This window comes from Lissotriton helveticus, chromosome 12, assembly GCF_964261635.1.
Source record: "Lissotriton helveticus chromosome 12, aLisHel1.1, whole genome shotgun sequence".
NCBI lineage: Eukaryota > Metazoa > Chordata > Amphibia > Caudata > Salamandridae > Lissotriton > Lissotriton helveticus.
In genome coordinates this window covers 834235197-834252090 of record NC_136073.1, presented here as the reverse complement: position 1 = coordinate 834252090, position 16894 = coordinate 834235197, and the positions used below count along the sequence as shown (strand labels likewise).

General features: G+C 42.2%; 1 protein-coding gene across 1 annotated transcript in view; it reads right to left on the bottom strand.

The window, feature by feature from the left end:
* The window catches only part of LOC144798365 (C-type lectin domain family 4 member E-like), a 51412-nt gene that overhangs the window by 34228 nt on the left and 290 nt on the right, over positions 1-16894 (bottom strand). Inside the window, exon 2 of the mRNA XM_078669201.1 lies at positions 6549-6670. Coding sequence (XP_078525327.1) covers positions 6549-6621 — 73 coding nt within the window. The 5' untranslated portion in view covers positions 6622-6670. The remainder of the gene's footprint in view (positions 1-6548; positions 6671-16894) is intronic.

Sequence of the window (16894 nt, the reverse complement as noted above, 5' to 3'; positions counted from 1 at the left end):
TGCATTTATTACTGTGGGCTGTGTAATAAGGTAGTTCTCAGAGAAGCTGCATTAGTTACAGTGCTTAACAAGCAAACAATACAACAATACAGTAAGGTGTAAAGAATGTCAATATCCAATGCAACTTTTAGTACAAGGCAAGTGGGGAGGGATGTCACACTCAAAATCCATGAGAAATACAAATAATGAAAGATGTCACCAGCAAGAATCCATGGAAAAAGATACACCTTGACACCCAACGGAAAATCAAAAGTTTCAACAATGAAAATTCATAGTAAGAATTAGTAAATTAAAAATCAATGGAAAACCTCTAAAAAGAATATAAAATCACCAATGAAAATTAATTACAAATGATGCTACCTTTAAAAGCAATAGCAACATAAAAAATTTGAAATGTTTTTTGAATGTCTTCTTCAAGTTTTGCTATAACCCTACTCAGTCATAATTCCTATTCATCACAGAGTAGATCCAGGTAATGCAGGATGGCTTTCCCTCACCAGATTATATCTAATCATTGCAGCATATAACATATATCTAGAAGCAGGGGGTTTCTGGTGAATTCTTCACTGAAATACATACAGTTAATACAGGGAGGCACTCCTTCACCAGAATGTATCCAGTTGGTGGTATTCTTCTATGACTAAATTTATGTCTTACTGCTGGCTTGCATTTAATGTACTCTGGAATGACGTGCTAATCATTTTCATGTATGGTGGCTTTCCCTCACCAGAACATATAACGTTTTGAGGTAGTCACACTGGACTGGTGGTTTGGCGGTCAGCAGTTGGAACTTTAAAGACACAAGGACACAGTGCAGTACCGACGGCCTCTAAAAGTGTGAAGGTTTTGGGTTGTAGCTGGGGCAAATGGTACCCCGTGTACATTTGTGGAGTACTCTGTAGCTGAAAACACACCAGGGAGTCTGTAGGTAGAGCATTCATCCCATTGATTCTCTTTTGACACTATATTCTATTTCCTATGTTAGACTCACAATGGTAGCCGCGGTTTCAGTTGAAAAGGGGTAAGATCAACATCAGAATTTGGGGTGCCCGGAAGGAGAAGGATAAGCCTGAGTCATTAGGAAAGGGAGCAAGGGAAGCAGTAGCCTCGCTTATGGAATGAAATTAAATGAACTTGTAAAGCTCAACTTCTACTCAGAGGCGTCTTGGTGCTGAAAGCTGGAGCAAAAGCTAGTCAGCAGGAACAAGAAGATCACAGAGATGAGTTTCCTGAATGTTTTATGGTTTTCTGTTAGATCAATAGCCATGGGCAGCAAGTTTCACTCTTTAGTCATGAAGGAGGTGAAAAGGGATTTAACACCCCGTCTTGTGAATTTAAAGTTTGAAACCACCAGCTCACTCTTGTTACTAGATCTCAGTAGACGCGGAGGGACATACACTTGAAATGTTGTTGCAATGAAACTAGGATCAGAATTATTCACTACCTTGTGAGCCAAACATTAAGATTTAAACATGGCTCTTTTGCCGATAGGAAGCCAGTGAAGTCTGTGGAGTTCTTTGGCGACCAACTGGTTCATAGGCAAATTGAGAAAGATGCGAGTTTATGCTTTCTGAGCCCCTTCAAGCCTAGACTGCAGTGTCTTCTTCACCTCAAATATAAGGGATTTCAATAATACAACTTCTCAGAGAGTAAGGCCTGCAAGACTATATTTTGTGATGAGATTGGATTAAAACGAAAGATCTTCCTTAGTGCCCTTAAAATGACAAAACAGGTTGCTATGACCTTATTCACATGGGAGGGAGAAGGATAGAGGGTTGTTGAAAATCACTTCCAAATTCCAGGTGGAATTGACAGGGACTTGAACAGCATTTACTACTTTAGGTCCAGCAAGTATTGAACCAAAAGTCAAATCTCTGCAAAACAGCAGAACCTCAGTCTTTTTGCCATTCACCTTAAGCTAGTTTGATTTCATCAAGCTGCTAACTGCACACGTACAGTTTCTAGAACTGGCTACAACAGGTTGGATGTCATCGGAGATGGTAACAATAATCAGCATGTCATTCACATAAGAAAGGACTGAAAGTACAAAAGACTGAATAAGACTGTCGAGCTGAGAAACATACAAATTAAAAAGGGTGGGACACAGGAAAGATCCCTGAAGTCCACCAGATGAAAGCAACATGCATTTAGAATGGAAAATATTACATGCTATAGTCTGCGTTCAGGTGGACAGAAAAGGATGAATAGGTTGGAAAGCCTTTCCCTTAAATACATGTTGCTCTAGGCAGGCCACTAATGCAGAGTAGGACACAGTTTCAAATGCTGCCGAGAGATACAGCAGGATCAGGCAGGCAGAGCCCCGTCGATCCAGCATTCCTCTGATTTCATCGGTGACAGCCACTATTGCAGACTCCCTACTTTGGCCACCTCTACAGCCCAACTGCAATGTACTCAACAGGTTGTTTTGCTACTTTATTCTACATAACTCCTGATTCAGGGCTCTCCCCAACATTTTAGCAGGAACTTGCATCAGGGATTTAGGCCTGTTGTTTTTAGGAACCATGGGAATGACTGAACGTTTTTTATAGGAGTTACTGCCCTCACCTCCTTCCAGCCCTGAGGAAAGATGCCAGTTTCTAAAATCAGGTTAAACATGGCAGTCAGGTGAATGGCAATAATTTCAATGAAGCGCTAGACATAAATAAGGATACCAGAAGGTAACTACAGGTGGGAGAACAATATACCGCCTGCACCAAAACGAATGAACATTATTTAACAAGCACTGCTACACTAGTGGAGCTGCAAAGTTGCACAATAGGTCTTCCAATAGCGACCGACTGCACTGATTTTTCAAGATGTTACCTAAAAAGAACGTGCCATCACCTTGCCCAGGGATGGGTGGCACCTGAACTGCCGCAACCCACTTACCCAATAAAGGAAGAAGCAGAATGAACAAGAAAGGCCTTAACCTCAATCAAATGAAGTGAAATGCCACCAGAGTAATTACTAGTGGTTAAGACTAAATAAAGTATTCCACCCATTACTTTTTTGCTTCTCCAAGTGTGACAGCCTTAGTGCATCAGACATGCAAGGCATGGATCCTTTCACTGACTGTGCCAGGTGACCCAACCAGAGAAAATCTTTTAGGGTTTGTGTGTGTTCTCATTCAGATTCAACCTGGCCAGCTGATCATTATTGGACTGTTCCCATTAGAGCAAGGCCAAGACTGATTTGAATTTGGTTGCTCCCTGTTTGGAGCGGTAGAGTGCCTAACAAATACCACCCGAGTGTTTAACAGAGGCTAAAAGTATTTCAAACATTCCACTGAATTCTTTTTTTGGTTTTCTAAGTACAGCAGTGAGTGTGAGGGGTATGACCAGTTGTCAGTCATAAAGGGCTCAAGATTTAACTCACTGATGACCCCCCAATAAGGCCAAAACCTGCATGGGGTTGATTGTGTTTCCATTTAGAGGGGATGTAGAATGGTATTTTAGGCTGGAATATTACTAATGGAGCAGGGCCAAGTACGATTTACATATGAGAGAGGATGTGCCTTATGGCTAGAGCTGTCTACCTCGAAGCTGGGGAAACGGGTTTGAGTATCGGCAAGGGCACTTAACGTCCTGTGATTCTGGACAAATCACTTACTCTCCCAGTGCCTAACACAAATGAATATGTCTATCTATAACTAAACTGGTGCTCATGTTAAGAGCTCTGATACCTGAAATCTTCGGGTCTAGTTTGCGCTATATAAAACTCAAAAAAAAAAATATGATTCTTCCCTGTCTGGAGAAAAACAATGAGAAAATAAGGCAGACCATAAACCAATCCCGACTATTTATCATGATTAAGTAAGACATTCGTCCCAGCATTGTTCACTTCTTTCTCTTAATCCATCACCAGGGATGGATATTAGCTGCATGAAAATTATGTTCAACACCACAAAGAGGTGGCATGAAGGTTAGAAACCCTTAACCACAGTCCCTTAGATGCTTCCAAATATATAACTGATTCAGCGGATGAAATCATTACAGGTAACTAACTAAAACACGCATTCCACGTTGAAAACCTCATTTTGTACCTGGATACAAGAGGGCTAGTAACGTTAGTCGGATTGAGGGATGGTTCCAGTGTGAATGGGTGGCATATCAAGCAAGTCCAACTACTTACTAGAAGACAAAAACGAGAACTAGAGAAAGATTTACTCGATCTCAATGGCATAGTAAGGGTGGTGCGGGCCGCCCCGGGTGTCATCACTGAAGGGGGTGACAAAATGGCAAAAATATGTGTAACTATCTTTTTTTTCCTTATTTTGATCATTTCAATGTGGGCAGGTGACAAGAAATTTTACTCACGGGGTACCACCTGACCTTGCTATGCCACTGCTCAATCTGCACAACCTTGTGTAGGGAGAACATGTCCTTTGTGGAATAGCAGGTCCACTTTTGATGGAACTTACATTCTATAAAATAACTCTCCCTCTCTCACTCTGTCTCTCCCTACCCCTCCGTCCTTCCCTCCCTCTATCTGGTTTTGATATTTACAATATGTGTAAATCTACAGATGTATGTTTACTCCCTTATTTGTGTGCTGATTTTTAGAATTCATTGAGGTTTTAAGTAGTACTTATGGAAACCTACTTGACACAGTTGCAGCTTTCCAGAAGCATACTGGAAAATGTGGATGATTTTCCATTTATGTCTGTTCAAAATCAGTTATGTATGCAAAATTACAAACGTGTGACGTTGCCTTCACGTTATTGCACCTCTACATTTTAAAAATTATTTTCTCACATGGTGTCTTGAGATGAATCCATAATGCCAACCCATTACAGATGTAATATTACTTAATCATGTGTAATATTATAGTATACTGGGGAAATATTAAACATGAGTAAATCCCTTTATGAATGCAAGTTTACCTTTCTGAATTTCAAATCAATTTGCAATTATAAGTCACACCAACTGTGTGTGTTTATAAATTGAATATCTGTGTCCAAATAGCTTCCTGAACGTAATATAGTGCAGACAACGATCATAGAGATATTTGCATGTCGGTTTGCACTCTTTACTGGAATACAGACTTTACATTTCAAAAGAGCTGCTGGGGAGAGCTGGAGCATGAGTCATTTACAGGTTTGGCCAGCAGTGGAAAGGGCAGACCTCATGTTAGTCATGAGGTTCAGTTTCCTTTTTTTATATTGTTGCTACAGACAGCTTTAGCTGGGTCCTACAAACAACATTGTAAACAATATTACAACATTTCTTAAAGTGATCTTCGGGTTCGCCCTTGCTTATGATTTGATGGTCTTCTTCTCTATTTCAATTCCTTGCTTGTACGTCAATGGATCCTTCCTGTAATCTTGTATTGGTCCCACCCGTAGCATTTAGATTTCACCCTACTTTATAATTGGTTAAGGGTATCCCTACACTGTTGACGTCAGGGAAGTATTTTTCTTATGGTTTTTTTTGTGTAATATGAGATTTAAGGTCTTATTTCAAGTCTGGCAGAAGGGATACTTCAATGTAAGTGGCCTTACCCCCAATATGGTGGTAGGGACTACAACCTGCACCACTTAATCAAATTTAAACACTTTACAAATTATTCATTTTCTTCATTACATACATTTATTTCATTACATGTTAATTCAAACTTATCTTTACCCCAATTTTTTTTTTTTTACATAAACGCATCTCATTTTAGATCAAAACATCATGATATTCAACAAATTCATGTCCACCCAATGCATTTCGGGACACTCTGGTCCCTTCGTCAGGGGTTCCAGGGAATCAACTCTTTATGAGATCTGTCGAATAGTCTTTTAAAATCCAGTTCTTACAGAACCATAATACGAGCAACTTTGGTCCAAACGATGTCACCTCTTGCTAGCCAACCGGCAGCGTATATGTTGAAGTCTGATTCCTGATTCCGAGGACGCTTTTGGAAAAAAAAAAAATAATAATAATAATTTTTGGTAAAGATAAGTTTGAATTAACATGTAATGAAATAAATGTATGTAATGAAGAAAATGAATAATTTGTAAAGTGTTTAAAGTTGATTAAGTAGTGCAGGTTGTAGTCCCTACCACCATATTGGGGTAAGGCCACTTACATTGTATTTGATCAATGCTTAGCAGGCATTAATACAACTTTGCACACACAGAGAGGTACACTGATTTACTTGGGGTACAGAGTGCAACACCCACCCACACCGTTTTTAGAAGGGATAGTTCGTCACAAACGTAGTGGATGTTCAGCAATTGTAATGTGTCAGAAGGGATAGTTGCCAACTTTTGACAGTGTTACCTGTCTACTAAACTCTAAATAATGCCATCTTCTATAACAGCACACACAATCACATACTTAACACAACCACCTACACATCATCTATCTGTCTCTCACTCTCTTTCTCCTTCACACACACACACACTCACTGACACAGACACAGCATCACACACTCACAAACACCAGCACTGCTCACAATGAAGTAATATTTCTATACTTGTTCTCTGTTTCGCATACAAAAACCTACTCTGAAGCTTACCCACAGGCCGGTAAGCTTCTGCATTCCGTCATCGTATCCTTTACCTGATTTTGGCTTAGCTGTTCGCTCCACATCGGAGTTGAATTTCAAATCAACATAAGTCACATCCGACTCCATTGCTGCGGATTCCAGTCCAGTATCTTTGGAAACGGTATCTTCTCATCACCTGAAGGTGACAGAGTGAATACAAAGCCTAGTTGGTGAAAACACTATTGAGGAGCAACGGATAAATTACTTTATGCATTATCAGGTAAACATACAGTAACAATTCCGGTACAAACCCTCAGATTCGAGCCCTGTCTGAAGTTTTTAGTAGTGACAAAACATTGATTTTTGTTTTCAAGACGATTCTCTTGCAAATAATATGTGAAATGCAATAATTTATTCACTTCAATAAGGAGGTGCAAAATGTAAAACTCTTGTGTGGGTTTGCCCCATTAGAAATGTTTTGATAAAAATAAGCTATCAGAATGGATAATTTCTGTTTTGGAAAATTCAGTGTTTTTAGGCTTTGTCTCATAAAATGCCTTTAAAATATGTTTTTGGCGACGTTTATTGTTTTTTATCCTCTGTAAAGAAAAGATATGTTTCTTGGTTTAGAACAGAAATAATGTTTTGTATGAGGCAAAATTAAAATGCCCTAAAAAACTCAGATTGGTCAAGCCTCTGCTATGTGTGTTTATCTACATACACACCCAAACACACAACATTTAGATCTGAAATACTAATGCAATTGTTCTTTATCTTATTACAGATCATTGAGAATGGTCATGCTACTACCTGCCGATGAGAACCACAAATGGCAATATTACTGCTTTTCAATGTGTTTTAATGTTATCGCCCTTTTTAAAATCCTACCCTTAAGCATGCAGTTATTTGGCTAGGTTTAGGGTCAAAGATACTCTGTAAGTATGGCCCAATTACAAATGCAGGGCTAAATTCAGAATTATGAGTTGTGTGATAATTATCCCACCCCTAGCAGTTTTCCCCTGAAAAAAACCAGCAGGTCAAAACTGGTGAGATCTATCAGGGGAAAAGGCTGGTAAGAAATGTAAAACATGTGGAATTTGGTGTGTTAAATACTGTTACTGCATGTTACGCTTGATTTTCAAGTTAAAAAGTCAAAATAGGAGGTATTTACCACACGTGGTAGATACCTTACTCCAGGGTAATATTCTTTACCGTATGTGGGAATTACATCAATAATGCCGCCTAACTTGTAATGAGGGGCTGAAGTTGATACTGATGTTAATAAATGGTCATGAATGCTCAGTGTGAAATCATTAGGGCAAGTTAGTATAGCTTCCCATTAAATACCTGTTATACGTGGCCCTATCATAAACCTCAGTGACTCCCAATATATTTATTCCAGCAGCCCTGCCAATTTCACCTGAGTAGTCATGGCCATTTATTAACGACAATATAATTACGTTAGCATTTCGAACCCTCCACATTTTTTTGTATTAACCACAGGGTTTTACTACATTACCACAAGGAAGAGAGAGACGCTGGATACATCACAACTATCCCAAAAACCACTGGTGATGCACTAGTTAATACTGCAGCTATGACTAAGGTTCTTCATTATAACATTTTGTGCCATGATAAAGTCTTTGGGAGGGTCAAAACATGTTGGCCGGTTGTGCTGCAACCAAGTAATTGTTGAAAAAATAAGGAGCATCGACCAAAATATAAATCATTGTGAGGCCTACTCTCAAATGTTAATATATACCTGCATACTTACTCACTTAGCTACATCTAAACATAGATGCAACTCTGCGCTTTTTTACTATTTACAATTTACAAGTGTGGATTTACACTCAATTGTAAACTTCCGCGTCTCCGCCCCCTGTAATCCTGCAGTGGAGCTTCCTACATCAAGATTTATAAGTGTAAAGTTACGACGAGTACTGTTAGGTCAGAGTTTCCATAGGAACAGCTTTTAATGTTTTGCTAATAACGTTTTTGCTATGTTATGAATCTTCCACAAACTTTCCCAGAAAAAGTTCATCCACCTCATCTCTTTCTGTGAAAACTTCAGGGTCATCTGTCGAGCGGGGGCAGGGATAATTTAACATTCTGAAAACATAAATTTCCCATATTAATTTTCATAGAAAAGTTTAGGAAGCGATACAGAAAAAAATGGCTGAATAGAATCACTGCGATACAAAAGGGGATGATGGACGGAGCGTTTGAACAATTCAAACACTAACCCCCAGTCAACTGATCTGGGTTTAATCCATCACCATTCTTTAGTTCACTCAGCCACCCCAGTTCAGACATGGCTATATGCAAATTAGCCTGACCCTGTGCCTCGTGGGAACAGTCCAGCCCGAACTGCCAAGCCATGTCTTCCCTGGACCGGAAACAAGCATCCTGGAACCGGTTTCGGATTCATAATCCTCATCAGCCAGGCTATCTTGAATCCAGTGGCCAAGTGAACAAGGGACTCACGTCTGAGCATACCCTGCCACACTTAGGGCGAACAAAGCGATACAAAAGGGGATGATGGACGGAGCGTTTGAACAATTCAAACACTCACCCCCAGTCAACTGATCTGGGTTTAATCCATCACCATTCTTTAGTTCACTCAGCCACCCCAGTTCAGACATGGCTATATGCAAATCAGTCTGACCCTGTGCCTCGTGGGAACAGTCCAGCCCGAACTGCCAAGCCATGTCTTCCCTGGACCGGAAACAAGCATCCTGGGACCGGTTTCGTATTCATAATCCTCATCAGCCAGGCTATCTTGAATCCAGTGGCCAAGTGAACAAGGGACTCACGTCTGAGCATACCCTGCCACACTTAGGGCGAACAAAGCGATACAAAAGGGGATGATGGACGGAGCGTTTGAAGCAATTCAAACACTCACCCCCAGTCAACTGATCTGGGTTTAATCCATCACCATTCTTTAGTTCACTCAGCCACCCCAGTTCAGACATGGCTATATGCAAATCAGTCTGACTCTGTGCCTCGTGGGAACAGTCCAGCCCGAACTGCAAAGCCATGTCTTCCCTGGACGGGAAACAAGCATCCTGGGACCGGTTTCGGATTCATAATCCTCATCAGCCAGGCTATCTTGAATCCAGTGGCCAAGTGAACAAGGGACTCACGTCTGAGCATACCCTGCCACACTTAGGGCGAACAAAGCAATACAAAAGGGGATGATGGACGGAGCGTTTGAACAATTCAAACACTCACCCCCAGTCAACTGATCTGGGTTTAATCCATCACCATTCTTTAGTTCACTCAGCCACCCCAGTTCAGACATGGCTATATGCAAATCAGTCTGACCCTGTGCCTCGTGGGAACAGTCCAGCCCAAACTGCCAAGCCATGTCTTCCCTGGACCGGAAACAAGCATCCTGGGACCGGTTTCGGATTCATAATCCTCATCAGCCAGGCTATCTTGAATCCAGTGGCCAAGTGAACAAGGGACTCACGTCTGAGCATACCCTGCCACACTTAGGGCGAACAAAGCGATACAAAAGGGGATGATGGACGGAGCGTTTGAACAATTCAAACACTCACCCCCAGTCAACTGATCTGGGTTTAATCCACCTCCATTCTTTAGTTCACTCAGCCACCCCAGTTCAGACATGGCTATATGCAAATCAGTCTGACCCTGTGCCTCGTGGGAACAGTCCAGCCCGAACTGCCAAGCCATGTCTTCACTGGCACAGAGATTGAGCTTTACACAGAGAGAATGGTTTTCATTCTTGTGTGTAAATCCATTCAACTGTTTTTGATAAATTTACATGTAAAGAGGTATTCTGGGTTGTTATGAAGGGATTAAACTAAACTGATATCTGTACTATTAATCCTGTGGGAATCTCGTGGAACCCTCATTTAGAAAACAGTGATCTGATCAGGCAAGAGAGCTTCATTCCTGTTGGTTAGTTCGGTCCAGAGGGACCGATCCCACAAGACCAAGTGATCTGACTGACTGGCAACAACATGAAGACTAATGTTGCGAGTGCAAAAGGAAACACTTGTGTGGCCCAAAAAAAAATGTGTTTGGCATATCCTGTGGAACTCCCATGAGACCCAGCGCAGACCCCTTATTGTGCCCTGTGACTCCCAAGGGAGCTATGGTACTGTGAGCAGGGCCGGACTGGCCGTAGTGAGCACCGGCCATTTCCCCGGTGGGCGGCCAGGGTGGGGGCCGGTTTTGTGCCCCTGGTGGCCGTTTTTGTTACAGGGCTGTTTTTGCAGCATAGCTGCAATATCGGCCCTGTAACAAAATCATCCGAAACCGGCCCTGGCAAAGAGCTCAGCTGCACCCCCAATCCCCCCGGGGGAGCACTTTGCCAGGTCCAGTTTTGGTTCCTAGTCCGGCCTGACTGTGAGAACACACTAGCTTCAATAAGTGAAGCTTTTACCATGTTGTGGTACGATAGGAGGGCCTTTGGGTGCGGTACCTTGGTAACGCAAAACAAAAACTACGATTCAAAGAAAGTAAACACACAAGAAAGATGTGGGGTGGGGTCTGTTGGTGGTTAGCCTCCAGCTGGGGTTTGGGTGCAGGGCTTAGCCATGAGCCAAACCCTCCCGCATACCAACCGCTGTGCATAGTGGGGAATTGGACTCCTGTATGGGGCGCCCAACCACACTCGGTGACGGGCCGAACATTTTGTGTGGCATAGTGTTGGCCGTCCTTGTGGGGCTGTGCAAATAGCCTGGTCACAGGCATGACATTGGCATTCCGCAGGAGGTTGGGCTTCGGGCCAGGCCACAGGTCTGGCCCATTGGCCAACCTCAAGGCATGCGCAACACACATCTATACTCACTGGGGGATTTGGGTGAATATGATTGGAAAAAAAACTGACATTCACAGAAAGAACAAAGGTTAATGCGGCATTATAGTTAGGGGTTGTAATAATATGAAGATAAGCATATAAAAACCAGAAAAAACACAGAAAGTCTCCAGTCATAATATACTGAGCAAAACATAACTTGTGCCCATGACATGCACTGCTTTGAACCCCATATTACATCACTCATGACATGTTAAATGACGTCATTGATAACATCATGCAACCATTGTGACACCTTCCAGTAGTCCTGTAGGGTGTGTGTGTTTGTGTATATTTATATATCTATCTATCTATCTATATATCTATCTATATATATCTATATATATATATCTATATATATTGGAGTGCGGACGTGTTTGCAGGGCAAAGTTTGGGTAACATTTCGCACGACAGGCCCAGCCGTGAAGTCGACGCACCGCCCATCAATGAAGGGACCGGGTTTTGAACTGTTCTGGATCGACGAAGGCAATGCAGGTATTTGAATATGATGAAAGCGGGACTTTCAGTCCTAAAGCCCACTGGAGGGCTGCTCTTGTTTTTAAAATAATGAAGTCTGCACACAAACCCACTGGAGGAGAATAAATATTTAAAGACCACAAATACTGGAATACCTTGCACGAACACACCAGGGTTTAACTAAGGAAGTGAAAGCTGTGCATGAGCGCACAGGAGGCTTGAAAATCAATTAGAGTGAAGACAGATTTGTGGAAGAAAGAAGTTGTGACTTCACATCGCCTTTGAAAAAGGGGATTGTTATCTCTGAAACGCGTCAGGCAGATTAAAAGGGAGAATCCTGGACTAAAAAGCTTGCTTTATCCAAATAAAAGTTGTAGTGCAACCTACCTGTGTTGGAGTGTGGACTTGTTTGCAGGGCAAAGTTTGGAATATATATATCCAACTAAAACGTGCAGCCTTTTCTTTCTAACAAAAACACACCACAGCCCAAAATGCATTCCAAGGGTGTTTATTGTGGCGAGGACAACTCTACGCGTTTCGGAGTGCTGTGCTCCTTGTTGACTCGTGAACAGGTAGACCAAGCCAACGCTATCTATTAGGTAATCCTGAAGATGATCTTGAGCAAATGGAATGGATACAGAACCCCACTGCTTGAATTAGTAACTGTCGGAGTTTTAAATACCAAGGGTGCCTAGTCTTAATTCCTTCTTATGCTGCTTCCATGCACCACCAGACATCCCTGCCCATTTTGCTCCTTCTGGAAGGTTCTTTTGCAAACCTGCTTTCTCCATTTGGCATTTTCTTTTGTCTTTCACTTGATCCTTCTTTACGACTTTTGGTCTTTTGTGTTTTTTTCTCTTGCTCTGGGTCAAAGTCTGATGAGGAAAAATAAATGCAGGTCCCCACTAAAGAGTACTGGTGGGTCACACCTGAAACCATCTGCTCTGATAAGAGCAATGTTATCTTCTCTACTGATCTTCAGGAAGCCTAGAAGGGAAGTGTGGAGTGCAAAGAGGGGAGAGGATGTGGTCTAATGGCTAGAGCGGTCGACCCCGAAGCTGGGATATCGGATTCGGGTCTCGGCAGGGAAGCTCAGCATCCTGTGATAATCTCACCGTACCTTACAAAAAAAGAAGATGAATGTGTCCCTCTTTAGTGCAACAGGTACTTGTGTAAAGCGCTTTGATACCTTCGGGTCTAGTTCGCGGTATATAAAACAAAATAAAAAAGTCTATCAGTATTTGTGTTATTTTCCAACAAATGGGTGTAAATAATCTACGGTCAGAGGCGAGGAGCCCATGGATAAATGGGGTAAATAAAGAACTAATGAAAATATATAAGTTCACATATTTAATTACTTAATAGGGAGTTTTGTATAGCGCTGCATGATAGCTCACAATTACATCAGAGCGCTAGGAAAATAACTGGGAGGGTGGAGAGTTAGAGTCCAAACAGAGAGAGGGCGGATGCCTGATATTCACTGTTGCCATGGAGTTATGTTATAGACACATTTCAAACTTAGTACACATTTGTGTTCATATCATAAGAAAGTAAGTTGGAAGCTTATTAAGCGTTCAGCCACAGCCTGCAGTTATCATCCTTCTACGGTTCACTCAAGTTTAAATTAAGACAAGAACAGATACAAAGTAACTGAGCTTTGGAAATGTAAAGGCTGCCATTAAGGCGTGGAGCTTGTTACAAAGAAGTTAACCCAGTGAAGAGATCTGAACATTTATAACAAAGTAACTCAGAAATGTGAGCACTTATGTGAAGTTAATCAGCCTTTCAGGAAGTTTGAATCTTGATAAAAAAGAAACCACCCTGAAGAAGAAATGTGGCACTGATACAAAGTTACTCATTCCAGGAAGGAACAGTGAATATTGTCACAACTCATCACAGTCTCTGTGCAAATGTAATCATGGATACAAAGAGTCTCAAGGAGTTCATGTGAACATTGATACAAAGTAGCTCCGCTCTGGAAGAAATGTAAACTTTAATACAAATGTAAATCAGCTGCAGGGTTTGGTGAACATTGTTAAAAAGAGACAAACTGTGATTAAGAGCGTAGCTATAAATTGAGCAGCTGGTGCAGTGGCACCGGGTCCCTGTGTGTCAGGGCCCACTGTTCTGGAATTCTGGAAGTTTTCTGCTACCAAAGTGGAGGCCATAATCCTTGCTTACCCTTGGACCAACGATACTCTTGCTGTTCCACAGACTGTGATACCCGCGGGTCGGGTGTGCGTGCAGCGCAGGTGTTATGATAGCGGAACTGGCCTAGGAACGGAGCAGTGAGTATGAAAACTCCCATTGTGGTGCCTTCCTGAGTACTTATTCCAGTACTTGTTTAGCTATAATGTTGTCAGACCACATTTGCGCGACCACTGCGCACAAAGCGGCTACCGGACCCGAACTGTGGTGGCTGAAGTCATTCACCACTGGTGACTTGAGGTCTGTTCGACTATGGCTGTGCACACCGGGCCAATTATTACCCTTTCTGAACTTGACTCACAGGGTGGTGGATGAGCAGTTACAGACTTCTCAGGCAGGTAGTGTGGGGGACAAGAGATCAGAACTCAAAGCCAACCAAACTATTATTCGGTCCAAGGCTCAATACTTTAAATTGCACAGCATTACGAAATATTGCACGTTACAAAAGGGGGTTCAGTTACAGGGTTGTATATCCCATACAATATCGAATGAAATGCGGTGTACGGGGCACCAACATTTAATTGCATCGGACACAGGCTTCTGAGCAGATATTTGGGTACAAACATGTAGATGTTCGACACTAGAAGTTGCGGTCCTGGAGGCTGTTGTAGGAAGGTTCACATTTTTGCAGTTGCGGCCCTTTAGGCCGATGCAGGTGAATGGCCGGTTTCAGCAGGTGTGGCCCTCGAGTATGTGAGTGTGGCCCAGGAGTATTTGGGTGTGGCCCAGGAGTATTTGAGTGTGGCCCTGGAGTATGTGAGTGTGGCCCAGGAGTATTTGAGGGTGGCCCCGGAGGCCACAGCAGGCAGATGCAAACCTCTGGTTGTTGATGTCCAAGAGGCCAGTGCAGGCTGAGGCTGATGGACTGCAGGTGCCATGGAGGCCGATGCAGTTGGGGAACGTCTATGGAGACAAAGTGGGGAATATTTCTCTATGCAGCTCGTATCGGGAGCTGCCACTGGAGACTAGAGGAACCACACAGTCATTGGGTCAGGACCAGATAAACATCCTTCAGTAGCCTTCTGGTCACCCCAGACCCGGGAACCACACTGAGCTTCTCCTATTGGGCAGTGTCTCCTCCTAGGTAGGTTTGTAGGTTCAGGAAGAACTAATCAGCAACAGCAATTCCAGAATATCTAAAGGTAGCCCTGTTACCATCCTCCTCACTCCAGTGACTGCATCTCCACACCCCCCCTCCCCCCAACCACACAAATGGAGGCAAAATACTTCCACTCGCTGGGTATACAATCCTCACTATCCATCTTTCACCATGCTATACCGAGGATATCCATATTGGATTCACTGGCCAGCGATGTCAATCGCTTTTCTACTTTCAGCCAATCCAAATTTGTACTTTATTTCTAAACTGTTTTCACATAAAGTGTAAATACATTAAAGCACTATAGACTGACACTTCATTAAAAAAGAATTGCGTTATTTCTTTTTTGAATTCCAAATTATTTCATAAGACCTATGCAGGTCATAACCAATTTACGTAGGTTCCCACGCATATAGAGGGATGAGTCAGATAACAGTTTTCGTCACTCTGCCTCGCACTTTGCAATAAGTGTTAAATGATAATTCTGCTCTCTTAGGACCCTGAAGGGCATTTTCTCCTTCATGGGCCTCCTCTCAAAGCTAAAAGCACCCTTCCCCTCTTCTTCTCCAGGTAAAGCAAGCCAATGGTATCTATTTAGGTAATCCTAAATCTGATCTCGAGCAAATGGAATGGCTACAGAACACGGCAGCAAAACAACACCTTAAGATTAGGACTATATCTCCTCCTTCCACACATGAAGCTAAATCCCAGTGGCCAAGTAGATCTTGTTTATGACTCTCAGCATTTCACACAGGACATTCAATGGTGAAGACCTCCCCGCCCTGTAAAAAGCTCTCTCTCTACTAACTAAAGATTCTCAGATCTACAGAAGCCCGAATATTTGTTGATTCAAGTTTCAGGAAATGCCGTGACTCGGCTGTTTCTACGGTTCAGACCGCTAGACATTGCAACAGCCGACTGATGAGGAAACACACTAATTTAAATATATTCAAGAAAGCAAAACAAATTGGGTGTCCTTGATGCTGGATTAAACCCCCGTAATCACTATACTGCAATGTATATTGAATTATGATCTTGCTGCACAATTTAATTAAACTTCTTCATTACGATGGGTTATATGGCTTGTGCATCGATACCATACCATTGCGGGCAAGACAACCAAATCTGTTTGAACTATGACCATCCACATGTATGCGGGATTGGTTGTATCATATCCAAAGAAAAATCCATACTCTACAGCCCAACTGCCACTAAATGAGTGGAGGACACTACGCACAGTAGGTCAGTTCTTTACATATTCCAACAAGGCAACCAAGCACTCAGGCTCTATCTTGCAGGGAGTCAGACCCAAAGAACCATATTTGCACCAGTGTGGAACATGTGAAAAGAAACAGTGATAGTATGAATTAAAACGATACTATGCTATACTTAGCTATTCTTCATGGCACAATCGTGTATACATGCAGCCGCAATGAAGAATTGGGAGCACCTCTAGGGACCTTACACCCAACAACAATACTTCCTTTGTTGCCTTCACTACATCCTTTTACTCTGCCTTCATCTCATACAAGATCTGACTAGAATTGAACCAGTCATGGTGATCCTAGAAGTAAATCCCTGACTTGCACCAAATCAGACAAAGACTCTTCAATACTAAAGCCACACCAGTGACAGCAAACCTGTTTCCAAATACCAGTATGAATCAACAGGTCTACCAATCACTTTCATACTGACTTTAAAGTTTTATTTTCTGCATCAACATGTTTTTTTTTTACTTGAAACCAGCTAATCTGCTTGTGCAAAACTACACATCCAGGGTCCTCTGTAGATCACACACAACACCAAGTTTT